Source organism: Syngnathoides biaculeatus, chromosome 10 (genome assembly GCF_019802595.1).
Source record: "Syngnathoides biaculeatus isolate LvHL_M chromosome 10, ASM1980259v1, whole genome shotgun sequence".
NCBI classification, from domain to species: domain Eukaryota; kingdom Metazoa; phylum Chordata; class Actinopteri; order Syngnathiformes; family Syngnathidae; genus Syngnathoides; species Syngnathoides biaculeatus.
In genome coordinates, this window is record NC_084649.1 from 69,844 (window position 1) to 90,638 (window position 20,795).

General features: G+C 40.6%; 1 protein-coding gene across 12 annotated transcripts in view; it reads left to right on the forward strand.

Moving 5' to 3' along the window:
* Positions 1-20,795, forward strand: part of plekha6 (pleckstrin homology domain containing, family A member 6) — a 94,209-nt gene that overhangs the window by 51,086 nt on the left and 22,328 nt on the right. For 8 of the 12 annotated variants that reach the window (XM_061833243.1, XM_061833242.1, XM_061833246.1 and 5 more), the window contains 13 exons: positions 5,056-5,124; positions 5,651-5,731; positions 6,477-6,626; positions 6,832-6,927; positions 7,163-7,274; positions 7,356-7,495; positions 8,889-9,044; positions 9,852-9,927; positions 10,194-10,297; positions 16,127-16,285; positions 17,398-17,550; positions 17,869-18,002; positions 20,630-20,778. In XM_061833243.1, the coding sequence (XP_061689227.1) occupies positions 5,056-5,124; positions 5,651-5,731; positions 6,477-6,626; positions 6,832-6,927; positions 7,163-7,274; positions 7,356-7,495; positions 8,889-9,044; positions 9,852-9,927; positions 10,194-10,297; positions 16,127-16,285; positions 17,398-17,550; positions 17,869-18,002; positions 20,630-20,778 (1,579 nt within the window). The remainder of the gene's footprint in view (positions 1-5,055; positions 5,125-5,650; positions 5,732-6,476; positions 6,627-6,831; positions 6,928-7,162; positions 7,275-7,355; positions 7,496-8,888; positions 9,045-9,851; positions 9,928-10,193; positions 10,298-16,126; positions 16,286-17,397; positions 17,551-17,868; positions 18,003-20,629; positions 20,779-20,795) is intronic. The other 4 variants (XM_061833241.1, XM_061833244.1, XM_061833249.1 and 1 more) reach the window with 4 other exon arrangements.

Consider the following 20,795-nt stretch of genomic DNA (forward strand, 5'->3'; position numbering starts at 1 on the left):
CTTTCTCTAGATACACAAAGACACAATGTAGCTCCTTCTGACCTTCTCTGTACTTTTCCACTAGCACCCTCAAGGCAAATAATGCCTCTGTGGTAGTCTTTCTAGGCATGAAACCATACTGTTGCTCGCAGATACTTCTGTCCTGAGTCTAGCCTCCACTACTCTTTCCCATAATTTCATTGTGTGGCTCATCAACCTTATTCTTCTATAATTCCCACAGCTCTGAACATCACCTTTGTTGTTAAAAATGGGAACTAGTACACTTTTCCTCCATTCTTCAGGCATCTTTTCACCCATTAGTATTCTGTTGAATAAGTTGGTCAAAAACTCCACAGTCATCTCTCCAAATTGCTTCCATACCTCCACCGGTATGTCATCAGGACCAGCTGCCTTTCCATTTTTCATCCTTTGTAGTGCCTTTCTAACTTCCCCCTTACTAATCATTGCCACTTCTTGGTCCTTCACACTTGCCTCTTCTACTCTTCCTTCTCTCTCATTTTCTTCATTCATCAACTTCTCAAAGTATTCTCTCCATCTATTTAGTGGAAGGTGTCTGGTGTGTTATGTGATAGAAGAGTCCCTGCTAGGATGAAGGGCAAAGTTTATAAAACAGCGATGAGGCCAGCCATGATGTACGGATTAGAGAGAGTGGCACTGAAGAGACAACAGGAAGCAGAACTGGAGGTGGCAGAAATGAAGATGTTGAGGTTCTTTCTTCGAGTGAGCAGGATGAATAGGATTAGAAATTAGCTCATTAGAGGGACAGCCAAAGTTGGATGTGTTGAAGACATGGCTCAAGAGAGCAAACCTCCATGGTTTGGACATGTCCAGAGGTGAGAGAGTGATTATATTGGACAAAGGGTGCTGAGGATGCAGCTGCCAGACAAAAGAGTGAGAGGAAGATCAAGGAGAAGGTTGATGGATGTTGAGAGGGAAGACATGAGGGCAGTTGTGTGAGAGAGGATGATACAGGAGATAGGTGTACAGGGAAAAAGATGACATGCTGTGGCGACCCCTAATGGGACAAGCCGAAAGGAAAAGAAGATGATGATTCTTACTTATGTGTATTAGGATTGACTGAGACTCAAAATTTAAAGAAAAACAGACTTTTCTGGTATCACTTGAAAAAAAAACTGGAAAAGGCTGCCCAACACCATGCTGTGCCTTCTCTAATACTCCTACAACTGTACTCTCTGATACTTTCAGCATACAGATTGTGCCTTTACTGTTAGATTTCTCTCGCTCACTCTGTCTGTCATTCTAGTGATTTTTTTTTTCCACTCAAAATGAGATCAACCCACAGTTTTAGATCCATGCAAATTCTGTTCCTTCATATACTGTATTCTATTATTACAACTCATCCTAAGAATGAAAACAATTCTCCCTGAGGTTATGGGTGTGAGTCTTATAAATCTATGTTCTTCTTTGTACTTCAGACCGCTAATTCCACCTTGGAAAGGTCATTTCACATTTTAAAAAAAGTTGTAAAAAACTGTAAACCTTGCATGCATAAATACACACAAATACTTCACATACTTTTTTCTCAATACATACAGTACAGTATACAGTATGTAATACATGATGGCAACCTCTTGTAACCAGCTCCATGGTCAGCTTGACTAATTTTATTAGCCCCTCTTCTCACCATACATTGTCTGATCAATGTATTTTTGTGTTGTTTGGCTGTTGTGATAGTTGGTTTAAAAAAAAACCTGTTGATATCTGTAATAGTTCTAGAAATCGAGCATCCTGCAAAGCAAAAACAAAGTTATATGACTCAGTAAACTATATAGTCTTAATTTGATTTCCCCTGCAAAAAAATTGTGCCATGTTGACAACCAATCTACAATACACTCTGCACACCCGCTTTTTCAATTACATCAGTATTATTCAATTTATTGGTGGAATGTTAGCAATCACTAAATGTTTGCTAGCATGTTTGCTATTTGTTGTTTGTGTTTTGTATTACTTTTCAAAATTCAATGTTTTTTAAGGTAAAGTAATTGGTGTTTAAAATCAGTAACTTTTGAATATGACAAGGACATCAAATTAAGACTATATAGTTATTGGGTGATTTGTCACTAATAATAGATACAGAGGTGCCTTGAGATACAAATAAAAATTTTTTCATCGAACCTTGTGAGGCTAAGCGGTTCAAAAAATGGATGGATAGCCACCCTCATCATGAATCAGTCACAGCCACTCTCCCCCCTCAATGAAAGTCTTTTTTTTTTCAGAAAAATCCCTCTAAAATATAGCATTTTATATAAACAGAGAAATAATAATGAAATAGACTAAAGATATAAATATTTTGTTGATCATGATTCATGCATTTCTGTGCTGCATTGTGTTCTCCTTCTTGTGTGCCGCCCGTCTCGGCTACCGGGGGCACAATCATAGAATCCTGGAGACACAAGCGAAGAATCGCTTCGCATCGACTGTAAAGTCACTTAGTGTTTGTAACAGGTGTGCTCAATGCGTCGATCTCGGGAAGGCGTGCCAAAAAAAAAAAAAAAAAAAAGATGTCAGCCAATGTTCCCTTTAAATTGCGCACGTGCGCAATTGTGCACCACTGATGCAGTCTCTTCGCAGATATTCTGTGTTGCATGCAAAAAAAATCCAATGCAAATAGAAAGTATAACATACAGCTATTCAGTTTGTGGCCTTTTGCAATGTGATTCAATGAGTGAGGGATGACTGGTTGTTACATCCAATGGCACAATTCACATTCATACTGTAAAAAATGAAAAGAAGAAGCCACTGGTTTCTTTTTGGCAGCACACAGAACATTCTCTAACAATGATTGCTGCTCTGGCACACTCTCTTTTTCCAAGTTTAACTTCCAGCCCCTCCCCCACTCTTAAAAACGTACACTAATAATTACAAATGTTACAGTACTTACGCAGCCCATCAATGTGTTTTATAATGACAGCGTCCACCACCGCTGCTTTAGTTAGCTACACAAAATTGGCAATGTAGAGCAAAGATGAGCTAAACATGCTGCTTATGTTTACTTTCGATATTAATGGAGAAAGTTAAAAAAGAAATGCTGTTGTTTTAAGATGCAATGACTGTCGGAGTATGTGAATAATCGAAGAAAAAGTGGTTAAACTGGACAAGATGTTCTCTTTTCTGAGTGGGGAAAGACCTGGTCTGAAGCCGAAGTAGAAAGTGTAAGATGAGATGGTGTGTAATTTAATTAATTAATTAATTAATTAATTCCACCTTGCCTGATCCAGGATGAAAGCACAGACAATACAGTGGACAAAAACCTAATTCTGTATTTTATAAATGGTGTGGGAGCATCATCATCATCCCCCCGTCATTAATAGCACGTGAGAGGGTGGCTGCTTGAAAAGTAGATCTTGTGGTAAAAAAGTCTGGGCACCCCTGGTTTGTAAGATTTTGGAATATTATTCTTTTTGGAGAGAATAAAGGCCTGAGTATAGTTATAATATCTTTCTACATGTGCTGCTCCACCATTTGTGTTCAAATGTCTCTTGCCTAAAAGTTGTAAAATGTAGCAATTGATATTAATCATTTCAATGTCAATGGCGTTTTCTATTGTATATTAGTATTAAAGTAGCTTTTAGGCAATTACTCGCTGCTACATTTTTTTCTCAATTGCTAAAACACATTTCTTGAAACCTACATGCATTTTCTCAATACCTGAACACAAATCCTAAAATTTAAACTACATTCACAAGCCCCTTACTTTTCCTGCAAAACCAAACTATTGACCCGCTGCATTGCTGCTTTGTTCATTGTCAAATCGTGAAAAAGAACTTGGTCTATGAAAGTTTTGCATATTTCATCTGAAATCCAGTATGTCATTGTTCTTGGTCATATACCTCCTCTCCTCTTTCTACTCAACAACCTCTTAGCTTCGCTCTGTCTGGTTTTCTCTATCATTAATGAAACTCTAACCACGGTCTAATTATTAACCACAAATATGCCAAAAGATACACGTGCTTATTATTATGCAACACAAGTCAATCAGAGTGAAAAATGTGTTGAAGTAGGTGAAAATTTGGATGAAAATACGTTGTTGTGTCTAACTAGGTGAAAACTACTAAAGATTCTACCAGCACCACATTTTATGTGCCCTGCGAAAGCAATTAATGTTTGTCAACTTCTGTGATTTTTGCTAAAATCTATACCCAAATTCCAGATTGTCATAATGGACAATAATGTTGAGATATTATATTTTATTTTATTGTGAGCAAACCGTCTTTCTACATTCAATTAATACTTTAACAAAGCTATTATAGTTGTTTTCTAATTTCTGAACAAGATATCCCTGGATTTGTTGGGTAATGGTAATTTATGATTTGTTGATTTGGTTATACGGCCCTCTGAGGGAAATCATAACTTCAAATCTGCCCGGGGGAAAAATGAATTTGACAACCCTGGCAGGGGGTTTTGTGTTCTAACAATTGAGAAATAGTGTATTGTGAAGCCACCTGTGTGGAGTTTGCATGTTCTCCCCCTGCCTATGTGGAGTTTCTCCAGGCACGACAGTTTCCTCCCACATGCCAAAAACATGCATTTATTGGAGACTCTAAATTGCCCCTCGGTGTGATTGTGGGTGCGAATGGTTGTTTATCTCTATTTGCCCTGCAATTGGCTGGCAACTAGTTCAGGGTGTCTGCCTCCTGCCCAAAGTTAGCCAGTATAGACTCCAGCACTCCCCACTACCCTTGTGAAGATAGGCAATTCAGAAAATGGATTGATGTATTGTGAAGTGAGTTAAATGGATTCACTGCCATTATCCAGTTTGTGTATCTCATGTTTGCACTTGCAAGACAAAGCAACAAAAAAAAAAAAAAATAGCCAGATGGTGGCTCACAGCTTGTTAAATCTCATGAATCAGGTCGCTTGTATCTCAGGGCACCACTGTACCATGGTTTACAACCTAGAAAATAGTTATGACATTCCTGTGTTTCTATTCATGTTTTACGCAGCATCCCAGCTTTTTTGACCCAGGGTTTCTAATATAAAAGCCCTCATTTCATGTTGAGCATTACAATATTTGGTATGTCTTTGTTTTTACAGGTGCCTCCTTTCCATGATGTCTACAGAGAGTTACACCCAACACTCAAGTTAAACGAAATTGAAACAAGTGTAAGTGATACTGTTACACTGTAAATGAGTTGACATATTTTCAAAAAAGGGGTTTTGGGCAAAACAGAACTTCATGGACACGGGTTTTGAAGAAACCAAAACTACAATATTTTAGCTATTTTATGAATGGTCACTGATTTAGTGGAAAGGATTTTCGCCCACAATCTCTGTTTCTTTTCATCCAAAGGTGTTGATTGGATAAGTGTTAGTGCTCTTTGTGGTCAAGTTATCCCACACAAATCATCCAAGGACCATGCTTTTTCAATACACAATGTTCTGAAACATGAACTGGTTTTATTCTCAAATAAGTAAAACAGATTTGGAGCATATAATTGTTCAAAGTTGAAGAATACAAACACACTCAAGAGTGGCTGCTAAAGTTGTTCATCAACTAAAAGATGTCTCACCCCACAATACATAATGTCCATGTTAAGACTGTGCTGAACCCCCCCCCCCCAGTATTCTACATTATTAGTTTTTATCAGTGTTTTTTTTTTTAATTTGGTTTTGACATAATATCTTACAGAAACTCTTGGGCCGGCTGTGTGAGCAAAATCACATTGTTAAAGATCACGAAGCAGTTGTCCACAGACTGCGAATGGACAAGGTAAAATGTGACTGTTTCATTAATGAAATGCCTTCTCATAAACTATGATTGTACAGAAACCTTCTCACTGAATAAGCACTTTCCCATCTTTAGACATGGTCATTATGCTTTCTCTCCTGCTAATGGTTTCATTGAAATCCAGTTAAATACATGCGCTACTTATCAATAAAAATGAGTAAAACAAAGCATAAAAAATGTTTAACTTTCAAATTAAAATATGCACTTTTTGAACAACTTTATAATACACAGTAATGGAATTTTTTTTTTTGTTTTCCTGGCTGTTTTACGTTTAGCATTTCAAATTACAACCTTTTTAGCCATCCCTTAATATCATGTCTCTGTTTTGGTACTTTGCCACTAGTATTGTAAAGGACTCTTCACAACCTGGTCATCACCTGTTTAACCTGCTGCCCTCTGGCAGGCTGTGCAGGTCTCAGAAAACATGGACAACCAGATTCAAAGACAGTTTTTTTCCCCAGAGTCATCAACTACTTGAAGTCAAAACCACTAAACATAACAGTACTGTAATCTAATATTATACAACTGCACTTTTGTGCTTTTATTTATTTTAGCAATAACTGTGCTTTGACGTATTTTATCTGTTGTTTTTACCTAAAATGTTCTTCTATTTTTATTCTGTTTTATTCACAGATGCACCTTGTGGAAAAGCACTCTTCATTTCATTGTTTGCACAGCGTGTAATGATATTAAAAGATTTTGATTTGATTTGGTTGCTGTTTTACAGGACAGCCTTGAGGAGGCATTGGTGACTACCCATCAGGAGATGGAGAAGTATCAAAACCAGCCAGTGGCCATGGAAAAACTACATATCAAAAAGGAAACCCTCCAAAACCAGCTCATTAACATTAGAGGGGATCTTTCCCAGGCCTCAAATGTAAGACAAACCTGACACGCCAGATGTTTCGTTTTACACAAAAAATAGTTTGGAAAATTTTCTAGTTTAAGCAGTGGTTTTTATCATTCTCATCTCACTCACTGTGTACATACAGGTAGGTCCATGAATAAAATGTTACAATGAAGAAGAAATGCCTCAACTGCATAAACAATGTAATCAGAGTATAAATAAACTGTACTTACAGGCGTTAACTACCACTCAGATGGAATTTGAAGCATTAGAGGATGAGGCCCATGCCATTCATGGAGATCTCTGGGAACAACTTAATGCTGGCTTACAGGTAAATGCTAGCCCCTTCTGTTTGATTTTTCAAACGTTATTTACTATGAATTTTGACTTAAAAGGATTAAACCCTCTGTGTATGGGTTTTTATTTCCATTCATTCAGTATTGTTTAAGCAATATTGTTCACAATATTGTAATCCATACAAATTGACAGATTTTTTAAATTTTGCTGCATTTTAAATGTCTTGAATGTCTTTTGTTGTATTTATTTATATTTGGGGTTGGGGGCAGAGTGAATTGGTTCGAAGGCACATCCAGAAAGAATTTTGGAGAGTCCAGGATGTATTAGAGGGCCTACACAAGAATCACTCATCCAGGGGCACTGATACAGCAAAGCACAGAGGTACCATCAAAAATAAAATGATATGGCTTCATACAAATGCACATCTCTCAGTATCACCTTTCACACTCTCTTCTTCTGCAGTGGCCAGTGGTGCTTCAGGGTCCTTTAGCACCAATAGTCCAGCCAGTCCCCTCAGCTCAGTAAGCCTCACCAGCCCTCTCAGCCCCTACTCCCCAGTGCCCGGCTCACAGGTCTCCCCCTCTAAACAGCTGGGCCCGGAGGTAAGCACCGGACACACCCAGCAAGGGGGAAACCCCTTTTCAATACCTGTCTCACATTCTAGAATTAAATCCATCCCAAAACCTCGTCCCAAATCTTGTACAATGCCTCAGTTTAACACTGAAACCAGGCCGAAATCAAGACCAAAAAGTTATAGAGAACCTGACAAAAGCATGAATGCAGATAACATGGATAAACATAGTTGTGAAAACCATGAAAGCCCATTTCCACGTTTGCAGAGTTTAAATGAGTCCTTGGGTAGATTGGATACTGTGATTGAGGAAACAGAGCAAATTATTACATGCAGAAACAACTCTCACTTAAATAAGTTTGTAGACCCTTCTAAACTCAGAGGTACTGAATTTCTCCAAGTTCAATGCCAGGACTCTACATCCAATCAAAATGTAGACTTGATCCCAGGCCACACCATGCAAATCCAGGATTGTGGTTGGTTAACCTCAAATATTTGCAGCGAAGAGGTCAAGGTTGGCCAAAGAAAAGATGCATTCCCTGACTCTGGCCATGCATCTCACTACTTATTTAGATATCCAAATGGTCACAGAAACCTCCTATCTAACAGACGTTTTTCGATGCCTGAATCCCAGATATTGCTTTTCCAGGACATCTTTCAAACAAATTTTTTAACATCATGCCATGCTCGAGATCTTTATACACCTTCAGTTTCTTATTTTAGAAGTGATTGCGCTGAAACTCAACATGACCAACAACAATCCGATACATGTAATGCCATCATAGATGCTAAGATGGTCACTCTCCGCGATAAACAAAAGGAACATAACTCTGATCCAGTTATTTGTATGGTAAGACAATCTGATTCACCCAGTATGCATTCAGATAAAGTGTTTATGCAGACTCATCTTTAGAAAATTGCTAATTATTCTTCAATTGTGGTCATAGTTACTCCAATTCCATCGCATCTTTCCAAAAATATCACTAATATAAACTTGACGATTGTTTTTAATACTGTCCATATTTGATAGTCAATATATGGAATGGACACCATTAACATACTTGCAAATTCTTAAATATATGTATGAAAACTATACAAGAGGAGTTTACGTAGACCCCAATAGAAGATTGTTTTTAAATTGTTTGTACATAAATCTCATAATATTGTATTAATGAATTTTGCCTGCATTTACAGTTCCTAAATACAGTTAGAAAGTAATTGCAATTAAAAGCCAGGTTTTCTGTCGTGATTAGGGAATGTTCATAATGATCCTTTGGAATATACCCGTTTCCTTACTCCTTCCTGCTCTGCAATTAGCTGGCTTGTGATCAGTCCCTTTGATTCGCAGAATTCTCTTGCTTCAACCCTGTGTATTTTTTTGCCTCCTTTCTTCCCTGCAATCCCCTGGCTTTCTGACGATCTAGGAAAGTGCACCCCCAAGGCCCCCCCTCCCCAAGTCCTATTTCCCTTTGGAACCTTCTACCTCCTTTCCCCCCTTGACCTTTGACAGCACCATCTGGCTACACAGCTTGGGAATCGATGATGGTTTCTTTGATGTGGAAGATTCTCAAATCAGAAAGGTATTTTGTAGATTCTATCTCTGCTGTGCTCCATCCTTAAATGATGTTCGGTATCATCTCTTAAATCCATCAATCTGTTTCTGTCTGTCGGTTCAATCTACTACTTGATATTAGGTGTCTTTTTGCAGCTAATGACCTCACACAGGTGCATCTGATTCAGGATAATACATGGAGTGGGGGTGGATTTTTAAAGGTGGACTAACACCTGTTTGAGGGTCAGAATTCTATCTGATAGACAGGTGTTCAAATACTTATTTGCAGCTGTATCACACAAATAAATAATTAAAAATATATACTTTGTTATTTCTGGATTTTCCTTTTTAGATCTCTCACAGTGGACATGCACCTACAATGAAAATTTCAGACCCCTCCATGATTTCTAAGTGGGAGAACTTGCAATATAGCAGGGTGTTCAACAAATTATTTTCTTCACTGTATCTGTGCATGAGAGCACAAACCAAGAAGGTCTATCAAACATGAAGGAGAGAATTTGGTATGGATGAACGTGAATGCCCTGCCCTCAACCTGATAGTACGGCGTAGGGGCGATTTTGATTGGACAGTGAGCCTCACAAATATGCCCTTGGAAGAATGGGCAAAAATTCCCATAAACTAAGTCCTAAATCTTGTTGAAGGCCTTGCCACAAGAGTTTACACTGTTTCAGCAGCATAGGATAAACTGACATCGATATTAAATTGTATGGTTTTTGAATGGGATGTTAATTGAAATCATAGGCAGCTGATCAAATACTTTTGGCAATATAGTGTATCTAAGTAAATTTAGATATATCAATCTTCTCTCTTACAGATTAAGTTCGGAGAACAGAATAATATTGGTCCTCCACAAGAGCAAGGCCCAGATGGGCAACCTACCATGAATAAAGGTACAACAACAAAAGTGCAATGGTTTTCATGTGATAACCATACGTCCTAAATCCCTCATCTGATGATTATTATCTAGATCTTGGTACAGAATAACCCTTGGGACATGGGATTACACTGCTAATATGCCCTGTGACATGTATGGCAGATGAAAGAAAAATCCTAATCCGATGCATAATGATGATTTGTCAAGCATAAGATTGTCATTGTCAGGGTTAATTTTGAGAAGCACGTAATTGTTTGTGACCAAACCTCATACTGCTTTCAGTTGGTATTGTCCCTCCAAGAACCAAGTCACCTGCTGACGACTCACCTACCTGGTCTACTGGAGTTTCCCATTTTAATGGGAGAACGCCTAATGGGATTTCTAGGGTAGGTCAACCAAGACTATCAGTCATGAAAGCAATGTTTTCCTCAGAACCACAAATACAACCTGTTGTCTGGAAATCTATCCATGAATTCTATTGGAAACAATACAGTTGGGTAGGAATATGTTTTTGAGTCTCACTGGCCATTAGGTAAATACTAGGGGCCCAAATGATACAAAAAAAACGTGGTTCAGTTTGATATTTCATTCCATATTTAGTGTCATCTTTTTTTTCCAGAAAAAAATGACTGCGTCATCTTTTGCTGTGCACAGTGAGAAGTTAGAAGGATATGAACAAAAACAGTACCTTCTAAAAGTAGTAATGTATCTGTTCACTGCTACTGACTGGCGACCAGTCCAGGCTGTAATCCGCCTTTCACTTGAAGTCAGAGGGGATAGACTCTAGCTCCTCATGACCTTGAACAGGACTAGTGGTATAGTAATGGATGGATGGATCACTGTGTCTGATTAATCACTCATCTTCTGTGGCCCTATGCTCAGCAGTTTAATAACCAAATACTATATTCAACAATCACCTTCCAATCACTTTCTTTCCACTGTTCACATATCTGCAAGTTGTATGATCTACACAATGCTTCTAAATGGATGGAGATTGGAGAGTCACCTTAAATTCATTAGCCCACAGTCATTCGTAGCTAAGAAAATGCCATAACCCCCTGTGTAACTATAGTCTGGTTACTCAGTTGGGTAGTTACGTCTCTCTTTCCTAAAGTGGCAGAATCACTGCTCAGCATTCCTGGTTGACATTTCTTATCTTTGGTCCACTTCTAGTGGTTGAAATGTTCAGAGCTGAAGCAGAGTAGAAACAGAATAGTGAAAGTAAACTCAATGTATCTGACCTCCCCCCTCGTGGAACAGGGGTGCCCAGACTATTTTACCTTTTTAATTCTTTATGTGTAAATGTATGTTTGTGTGCCTTGCATAATCGCATGAGCCAATATTGCACAACACATTTCCCAGTAAGCGTCTGCTACATACAGTGAAGAAAATAAGTAGGGGGGTCTGAAATTTTCATCGTAAGTGCATTTCCACTGTGCAAGAGATAATCTAAAAAGAAAGATCCAGAAATCACAATGTATGATTTTTTTGACGATTTATTTGTGTGATACAGCTGCAAATGAGATGAATGCTGAAGCTCACGTTCTGACCAAAACAAAGCGGTCAGAGGATATAACTCCAATCCTAAAGTCATTGCACTGGCTTCGAGTCAGCTTTAGAATAGATTTTAAGGTTCTGCTACTGGTCTATAAATCATGAAATGATTTAGGTCCTGAATGCATGAAAGCAATGCTTACGGAATACAAACCCAGTAGACCTCTGAGATGGACTGACTCAGGTCAAATAGTGGAGCGCAGAGTCCAAAGCAAACATGGTGAAGCAGCATTTAGGTATTATGCTGAACACAAATGGAATAAGTTCCCAACAGAGGTGAGGTCAGTCCCACGTGCGACTGTTCTGATATCCAGGTTGAAATCGCTTCTTTTTACTCATGCTTTTTAGAATATATACACTTTTTGATCATATTACTTGCACTGTATGCGGTTTTAATTGTCTTTTTTAATATTTTGTTTGTCATTTTTATTGTTTTTATGCCATTTTAAAGGTTTTATCTCTTTGTTTTCAAATGCCTTTATTTATGTAAAGCATAATGAGTTTATCTCGTGTATGAAATGCGCTATACAGATAAATTTGCTTTGCTTTGCTTCTCTGACTTATTTTAAGATTGATGGCCAGTAATGAAATTTTCTCATTTTAATTTTTACTGTTGACCTTCAATTGGCTGTAATTGGAGTGTAGCCCCCCTTGTGTGTAAATAGTACAGAAAATTGATGGATTGATTTTACATTCAATGAACTGACATGGGCTTCATCACTACAACAATGTGTTGACTTTAACCCACCGTTTCATTTGAGAAGTGTTGGCATCATACTATACAGCAGGCTTTGGGGAAACTATGGCTGGTGTGACGGTCTGAGCGCTCAGACCGTCACACCAGACACGTTCAGCTGTCTCAGCTTAGAGTGTTTGGGCGAAGGAAGTGAATTTTCAAATTTCGTCATCATGCTTGTCATTCATACTACCCTGGATGGACTATCTATGTAATCACGGCTCCCAAAACACGTCCAGGGGGTATGTAGCATAACGAAGGAAAATTCCTTGCACTGTGTATAAACCAAAATTATATTACCTATAACCTTAACACATGAAACTATCAGACCTACTTTAAATTATTGAATTCACACGCCCAACTATTCAATGTCTCAGTATTTGGCCGCTGAATTTTGAGTGTCACAGATGGTCATTATCTGATTGTAAAAGAGATACAGAGAGACGAGAAGTCACAGAAAGGCAAAGAAGTGATAGACCTTCATTATAAATAAGCACCCCTGAATATTGTTCATTCAGCTGTTAAAGAACATTTCAACTGAAATTTCACCCAAAGCAAATTATCCCAATTCTTTTTTTTTTCCATTTTCATCAAGGTGGATAATTTCAGTTGTACGTGAATGTGTATAAAAGCAAAATACTGTAGATTTGTGAAAACTGCATCTCAACAGGTATGTGTTCGTTCCGTAAAGGAAAAATGTCATTTTTAGTTACCCTTAAAGCCCCATAGACATGAAATGCATGATTTTTAGTATGTTTTTAATTTAAAAAAAGGCAGCCGGAATGGACCCATTTGTTTTTTTCCACCACAAAACATGATTTTGAGGTATATGGCTTTTTGTAACTCCTGCCATGAAAATCCTCTGGAGTGATTTGTTTTGGAGAAGTCGCAGGAAGTGACGTTAACAGCAGGAGCAAACTCAGGCGGGCTCATGTGTTTATACTAGTTTTACCTGCTTGAAGGTAGTTCTTTGTTCATCCGTGTTAGCCAAAGTTCCGTCTCATTGTATTGCTTGATATTGTTCGAACACTCGGGAGGATGGATTTAGTCTTTATATGTTTGCACAGATGGAAAGAACGAGAGCTTCGTGGGTTCCAAATGACGGGTAGCTGTGTCTAGAGCTACTAAAAAAAAAAAAAAAAACTTTAGTTGGGGGACGTAATCCTCTCAGAACGTATGACAAAAGATCCACGTATGTAAGTCAGAGGTTACCTAGGTAGCCTCCCTCCGCCTGCACCTAGGGGGACAGGTCCTGACTGTTTGTGCTTATGCACCAAGCAGCAGTTTAGAGTACCCACTGTTTTTGGAGTCATTAGAGGGAGTCCTGGAGAGCGCCCCTTCTGGCGACTCCATCATTCTGCTGGGGGACAGTGAGACCTGGAAGGGCGTGATTGGGAAGAATGGCCCCACTGAACAGAACTCGAGTGGTGTTCTGTTATTGGACTTCTGTGCTCATCACGGACTGTCCATTACAAACACAATGTTCAGCTATAGGGTGTTCACATGTCTACTTGGCACCAGGACACCCAAGGTCGCAATCCAATGATCGACTTTGTGGTCGTGTCATAAGACTTGCGACCGCATGTCTTGGACACTCGGGTGAAGAGAGGAGCGGAGCTGTCAATTGATCACCACCTGGTGGTGAGTTGGTTCTGATGGTGGGGGAAGATGCCAGTCCAACGTCGGATGCCCAAACTTATTGTGAGGGTCTGCTGGGAACGGTTGGCAGATCCCCAGTCAGAAGGAATTTTAACTTCCACCTTCGAAAGAACTTTGCTCACGTCTCAGAGGAGGCAGGGGACATTGAATCCAAGTGGACGATGATCCGTGCCTCCATTGCTGAGGTGGGCGACCGGAGCTGTGGCCCTAAGGTGGTCAGTGCCTGTCGTGCCAAACACCCACGAACACGTTGGTGGACACCAACAGTAAGGGATCTTGTCAAGCTTTAGAAGGAGTCCTATCGGGTATTTCTGGCCTGTGGAACTCCCGACGCAGCAGATAGGTATTGGCTGGCCAAGCAGAATGCAGCTTTGGTGGTCACTGAGGCAAAATCCCAGGCATGGGAGGAGTTCAGTGAGGCCATGGAGAACAACTTCAGGACGGCATCGAGGAAATTCTGTTCCAAGGTCCGGCGTCTCAGGAGGGGGAAGCAGTGCATCGTCAACACTGTGTATAGTGGGGACGGGGTGCTGCTGACCTCAACTCAGGATGTTGTGAGTCGGTGGGGAGAATACTTCAAAGACCTCTTCAATTCCACCAACATGCCTTCCCACGAGGAAGCTGAGTCTGGGTGCTGTGAGGTGGACTTTTCTATCTCCGGGGTTGAAGTCACCGAGGTGGTTAAAAAGCTCCTTTGTGCTAGGGCCCCGGGAGTGGATGAGATTCGCCCGGAGTTCCTAAATGCTCGGGATGTTGTGGGGCTGTCCTGGTTGAAACGCCTCTGCAACATCGCATGAACATCGGGGACAGTGCCTCTGGATTGGTAGACTGGGTGGTGGTCCCCCTTTTATATAAGGGTGACTGGAGGGTGTGCTCCAACTATAGAGGGATCACACTCCTCAGCCTCCATGGTAAGGTCTACTCAGGGGTACTGGAGAGAAGGTTCCGTCGGGAAGTCGAGTCTCGGATTAAGGAGGAGCAATGTGGTTTTCGTCCTTGCTGTGGAACAGTGGACCAGCTTTACACCCTTGGCAGGGTCCTCAATGGTGCGTGGGAGTTCGCCCAACCAGTCTACATGTGTTTGTGGACTTCGAGAGGGCATTCGACCGTGTCCCTCGGGGAGTCCTGTGGGGGTTCTTCAGCAGTATGGGGTACCGAATCCCCTGATATGAGCTGTTTGGTCCCTGTAGGACCGCTGTCAGAGTTTCGTACGCATTGCCGGCTATAAGTCTGACTTGTTTCCGGTGAGAGTTGGACTCCGCCAAGGCTGATTACCTTTGTTCATAACTTTTATGGACAGAATGGATGGTTTGGTGGCCTCAGCATCACATCTGTGCTCTTTACAGATGATGTGGTTCTGTTGGCTTCATCAAGCCGTGATCTCCAGCTCTCACTCGAGCAATTCGCAGCCAAGTGTGAAGCGGCCGGGATGAGAATCAGCACATCCAAATCCAAGACTATGGTCCTCAGTCAGAAAAGGGTGGCGTGCCCTCTCCAGGTGGGGGATGAGATCCTTCCCCAAGTGGAGGAGTTCAAGTATCTCGGGGTCTTGTTGAGTGTGGGAAGAATGGAGCGGGAGATCGACAGACAGATCGGTGCAGCGTCTGCAGTGATGCGGACTTTAAGTCGGTCCGTTGTGGTGAAGAGGGAGCTAAGTCAAAAGGCGAAGCTCTCAATTTACCAGTCAATCTACGTTCCTACCCTCACCTATGGGCATGAGCTGTGGGTCATGACTGAAAGAACAAGATCCCGGATACAAGCGGCTGAAATGAGTTTCCTCCGCAGGCTCTCCCTCAGTGTCGAGCCGCTACTCCTCTGCATTGAGAGGAGCCAGATGAGGTGGCTGGGGAATCTGATTCGGATGCCTCCCGGACGCCTCCCTGGTGAGGTTTTCCGGGCATGTCCCACCAGAAAGAGACCCCGAGGACGACCCAGGACATGCTGAAAGACTATGTCCCTCAGCTAGCTTGGGAACACCTGGGTGGGGAGAGGGAAGTCTGGGTATCCCTATGGAAGCTACTCCCCCCGCGACCCGACCCGGAAAAGTGGCAGATAATGGATGGATGGATGGATGGATGATGCATCCTCAAATTAATATGGTCTCAGCACTTCCAAATAAAACAGTATTAAATAATTCTTATAGCATAGTACTCTGAATTATTTCTGAGTTCAACACTCGTAATTGCATTGATACAATAAAAATAATTGCGAGCTTTGGGATGTCAATATTCAAGTGGAGCTCTCATGTGTTTTCATTCTGCTTCAGGAGCGTCCAAAGAGTGCTGTGTTTCCTGTTGAGCTAAGGGCCAAGATGAGTGTGGAGGAACAAAATGAAAGGATCCGTCGCAACCAGAGCAGCTCTGTACGGGACAAAAGGAGGAGTCTTAATCTTTCAGGCGGGCAGTCCCCAGCATGCTACGGAGTGGTATATACAATAATTTTGCCTGTGGCATATGTACAAAAAACATTACCAACTGTGAAATGTGGAGGAAGCTCAGTCATCTTCTTGGACTGCTTTGCTTTATCTTATGGCTACAAGGCATTCAAGAGCAAAATGTGCTGCCCAGTCTGAAAGCTTGGTATTATCTCCAGATCAGAACTGGATAACAACCCAAAACACACAACTAAAAATACCCAATAAAGTTTAAGAACAAATATTAAGACTACTCTAAAGAGCCCTGATCAGAATTTTATTGAAATTCAGTGAAAGAACCTAAAACATAATCTGGATAAGACCATCTATTTTCTTCCACTTATCCAAGGTCAGTTCTTCAGGGCAGTCGCTTTAGCAGCGAAGCCCAAACTTCCCTCTCCAAAGCCACTTTATCCAGTGCTCCTGTGTATTTTCAGAACAGCCGAGAGACATATTCTCGACAGTGTGTCCTGGGCCACCTTCGGGGTCTGCTCCTGGTGGGACATGCCCAGAACACCTTCCAGGGAGGTGTCCAAGAGACATCCTAATTAGATGACCAAGCCCCGTCCAATGGCCCCTCTCAATGCAGAGGAGCAGCGGGTCAACTCCGAGGCCTTCCTGAATGACTTAGGTTCTCAACCTGTCTCTATGGGATAGCCTGGACACCATCACTGCAGATACCACACCGGTCTGCCTGTCAATTTCGTATTCCATTCTGCCCTCCCTCATGAACAAGACCCCAAGATACTTTAACTCCTCCACTTGGGGCAGGATATCATACCCACCGTGGCAATCCACCCTTTTCCGACTGAGGACTATTGAAATCAGATTTGGAGGTGGTGATTTTCCTCCCAACTGCTCCACACTTAGCTGCGAACCACTTCACTGAAAACTGGAGATCACACATAATCGGCAAAAAGAAGAGATGGAATACTGGGACCACAAAACCAGACCCCCAACCACATTTCTGAGTTTATTTCTTCTATTTTCGTTGAATGTATGTATGTGTTTTTCCAAACTTCTGGTGAAATTTTCAGGTCAACCTTTGGAAGTATATTTAGTGAGAGAAATGGTGACACATCGAATACTTATTTCATCAGCTATATTAATGACAATGTGTTCAGATTCGACGCCGGCAAACAGCTCATGAGATTGACATCAAGGACTTAGAGGCAGCAGTAAGAGGACAGGGACTGGAGTCACCTCATGAAGAAATTGCCCGCTTGAGACGTTTACAGGTTGAACCAGAACACTTTGACCTTGACATTAACAAAGAGGTAATGCCACATATTTACTTTTTTTTTTTTTACTAGTTCAATGCATTATTTTTATTATTAAAAAAAATGACATTACATATATGGTCTTTTTTATTGCCTATGAAAAATACTTCTCAATATTCTTACTAGTAGTTGTGCAAGTGTATTGCAATTGTTCACACTGAAGTGATATACATTCAACCTACACAGTATTAGTTACGTGATGAAAATGTTTACGTTCGCTTTGGTGTACAGCGCAAATATCTGCCTTGCATGAATTAAACTAATGTGTGATTATGGTATTGTACTTATTATGATATATTATATTGTAACTCTTAGCTAATGGCTCCTGAAAAGGTTGTTATCCCAGACCGCTACTTGAATATAGAAGATAACACCCCTCTAAGCCCCGAGGAGCAGAAGGAAAAGCAGAAGAAACTTGAGCGGATCAAGACCTTAATTGCCAAATCCAAGTATGTTTATAACATACATACTTTAAATATTAATTTGAAATTCCCACAACAAAAAAACACATCCACATACCTCTGCTTGCCATGAAAAAAAACCAGATAGTAGGGCTGCATAATATTGGGGGCAAATTATTATTATTTTTTTTAACCCTGCGTATATACTGTATATTGCAATGTGATAAAATATAGAATAACAGTCTTACTGGTATTAAGTTTCCCTCTGTTGTTGTATTACACAGTTGTATTGAGCATTTTCAATAAAGTTAAAATCTTTTTTTTTCACGTCCAGCTATACTGAATAATAATTAACACATTAACACTGAAATATTTTGTCAAGAATGGCAAAACTCCTTTTATTGGGACAATAATCCACAACCAAATATTTGGCTCTATGACATCAAAATGAAAAGTCTATCATATTTGATTGTTTGGGATTATTTTACATGTATTGTGACATATAAAGGAGAACCCTCTGACAAACTGTATCACCAGACCAGTATTGCAACAACGCATTGCCTCCATTGCTCACCATTGTGAACATTTATCGGTGCACGCTAAATAATGTTTACTGAAACTTAAGATCCTGACGAGACAGAACACTGGCATATTCATGTATACGTTAATGCTAGCACTGGCTAGCTACAGAATGTGATGTTGCCTGCTTGTGAATTGTAAAGTGCCAATATGCACCGAGGGACAACACCATGACTGCTCCATGAGTGTTGTTAAGGCTATACAAATACATATGACATGACACTAAGATTTTGACTGATGGAATGAAGCGTGCAGTACATATTGAGTACCCGTTTTTTTTTTTTTTTGTTTGTTTTTTTTGTCCCAACGTCGCAAGACCTTGCGATGGGACTAGTTTGGACGCGCATGCAAGATGATGATCAAACAATAAATCGTGCAGCCATGCTGGGTACCCATTCAAGATCACGGAATGAAAATAAGAGGTTTAAAATATAGATACAGAGAAGAAAATAAGTATTTGAACACCCTGCTATATTGCAAGTTCTCCTACTTAGAAAACATGGAGTGGTCTGAAATTTTTATCGTTGGTGCATGTCCACTGTGAGAGAGATCATCTAAAAAGAAAAATCCAGAATTCACAATGTATGATTTTTTCAATGATTTCTGGGTGTGATACAGCTGCAAATAAGTATTTGAACACCTGAAAAAAACAATCTTAATATTTGGTACAAAAGCCTTTGTTTGCAATTACAGAGGTCAAACATTTCCTGTAGTTGTTCGCCAGGTTTGCATACTCTGCAAGAGGGATTTTGGCCCACTCCTCCACATAGATCTTCTCTAGATCAGACAGGTTTCTGGGCTGTTGCTGAGAAACACAGCATTTCAGCTCCCTCCAAAGATTTTCTATTGTGCTTGGGTCTGGAGATTGGCTAGGCCACACCAAAAACTTGAGATGCTTCTTACAGAGGCACTCCTTGGTTTTCCTGGCTGTGTGCATTTGGTCATTGTCATGTTGAAAACGCAGCTACGACACATATTCAGTGCTCTGACTGAAGGAAAGAGGTTGTTCCCCAAAGTCTCACAATACATGGCCATGGTCATCCTCTACTGAATACAGTGCAGTTAGTCTGTCCCATGTGGAGAAAAACAGAAAAGCATGATGCTACCACCCCCATGCTTCACAGTAGGGATGGTGCTCCAAACACTGTTAATGGAATTATGACCAAAAAGTTCCATTTTGGTCTCATCTGACCATAAAACTTTCTCCCATGACTCCTCTGTATCATCCAAATGGTCATTGGCAAACTCAGGACGGCACTTCACGTGCTATTTTCAGCGGGGGAACCTTCCGTGCCATGTATGATTTCAAACCATGACGTCTTAGTGTATTACAACAGTCACCTTTGAATCGGTGTTCCCAGCTCTTTTCAGGTCATTGACCAAGTCCTGTCGTATAATCCTTGGGTGATTCCTCACCTTTCTAAGAATCATTGAGACCCCACGAGGTGACATCTTGCATGGTGCTCCACACCAATTGAGATTGACCGTCATGTTTAGCTTTTTCCATTTTCTAATGATCGCTCCAACAGTGGACCTTTTTCACCAAGCTGCTTGGCAATTTCTCCGCAGCCATTTCCAGCCGTGTGGAGTTGTACAATTTTGTCTCTGTTGACTTTGGACAGCTCTTGGCCTTGTTACAAGTTTGAGTTTTACTGATTGTATGGGGTGGACAGGTGTCTTTATGCAGCTAATGACCTTACACAGGTGCATGCGATTCAGGATAATGCATGGAGTGGAGGTGGACTTTTAAAGGTGGACTAACAGGTCTTTGAGGGTCAGAATTCTATCTGATAGAGAGGTGTTCAAATACTTATTTGCAGCTGTATCACACAAATAAATAGTTTAAAAAAAAATCATAAATTGTGATTTCTGGATTTTTCTTTCTAGATTATCCCTCTCACAGTGGACATGCACCTACGATGAAAATTTCAGACCCCTCCATGATTTCTAAGAGAACTTGCAATATAGCAGGGTGTTCAAATACTTATTTTCATCACTGTATAGTGCAGCAACATTGTGACACACACACATAGTACATAGTACATTTCAGTTCCTCTTAACTGTCTTTTTGTTCTCACTTTGCTCACATATGTCAGCCTGCAAAATGTTGTTCCTGTCTTGGATGGCCCTGCAGAGGGTGGAGCCTCAGTCAATTCCCAAAAGCAATTGCAGGAGCAGGAGAAGCGCATTGAGATCTCTTGTGCTCTGGCTGCTGAAGCCTCTCGTCGCAGCCGCCTTCTCTCAGGTGAGGACACACTTCCC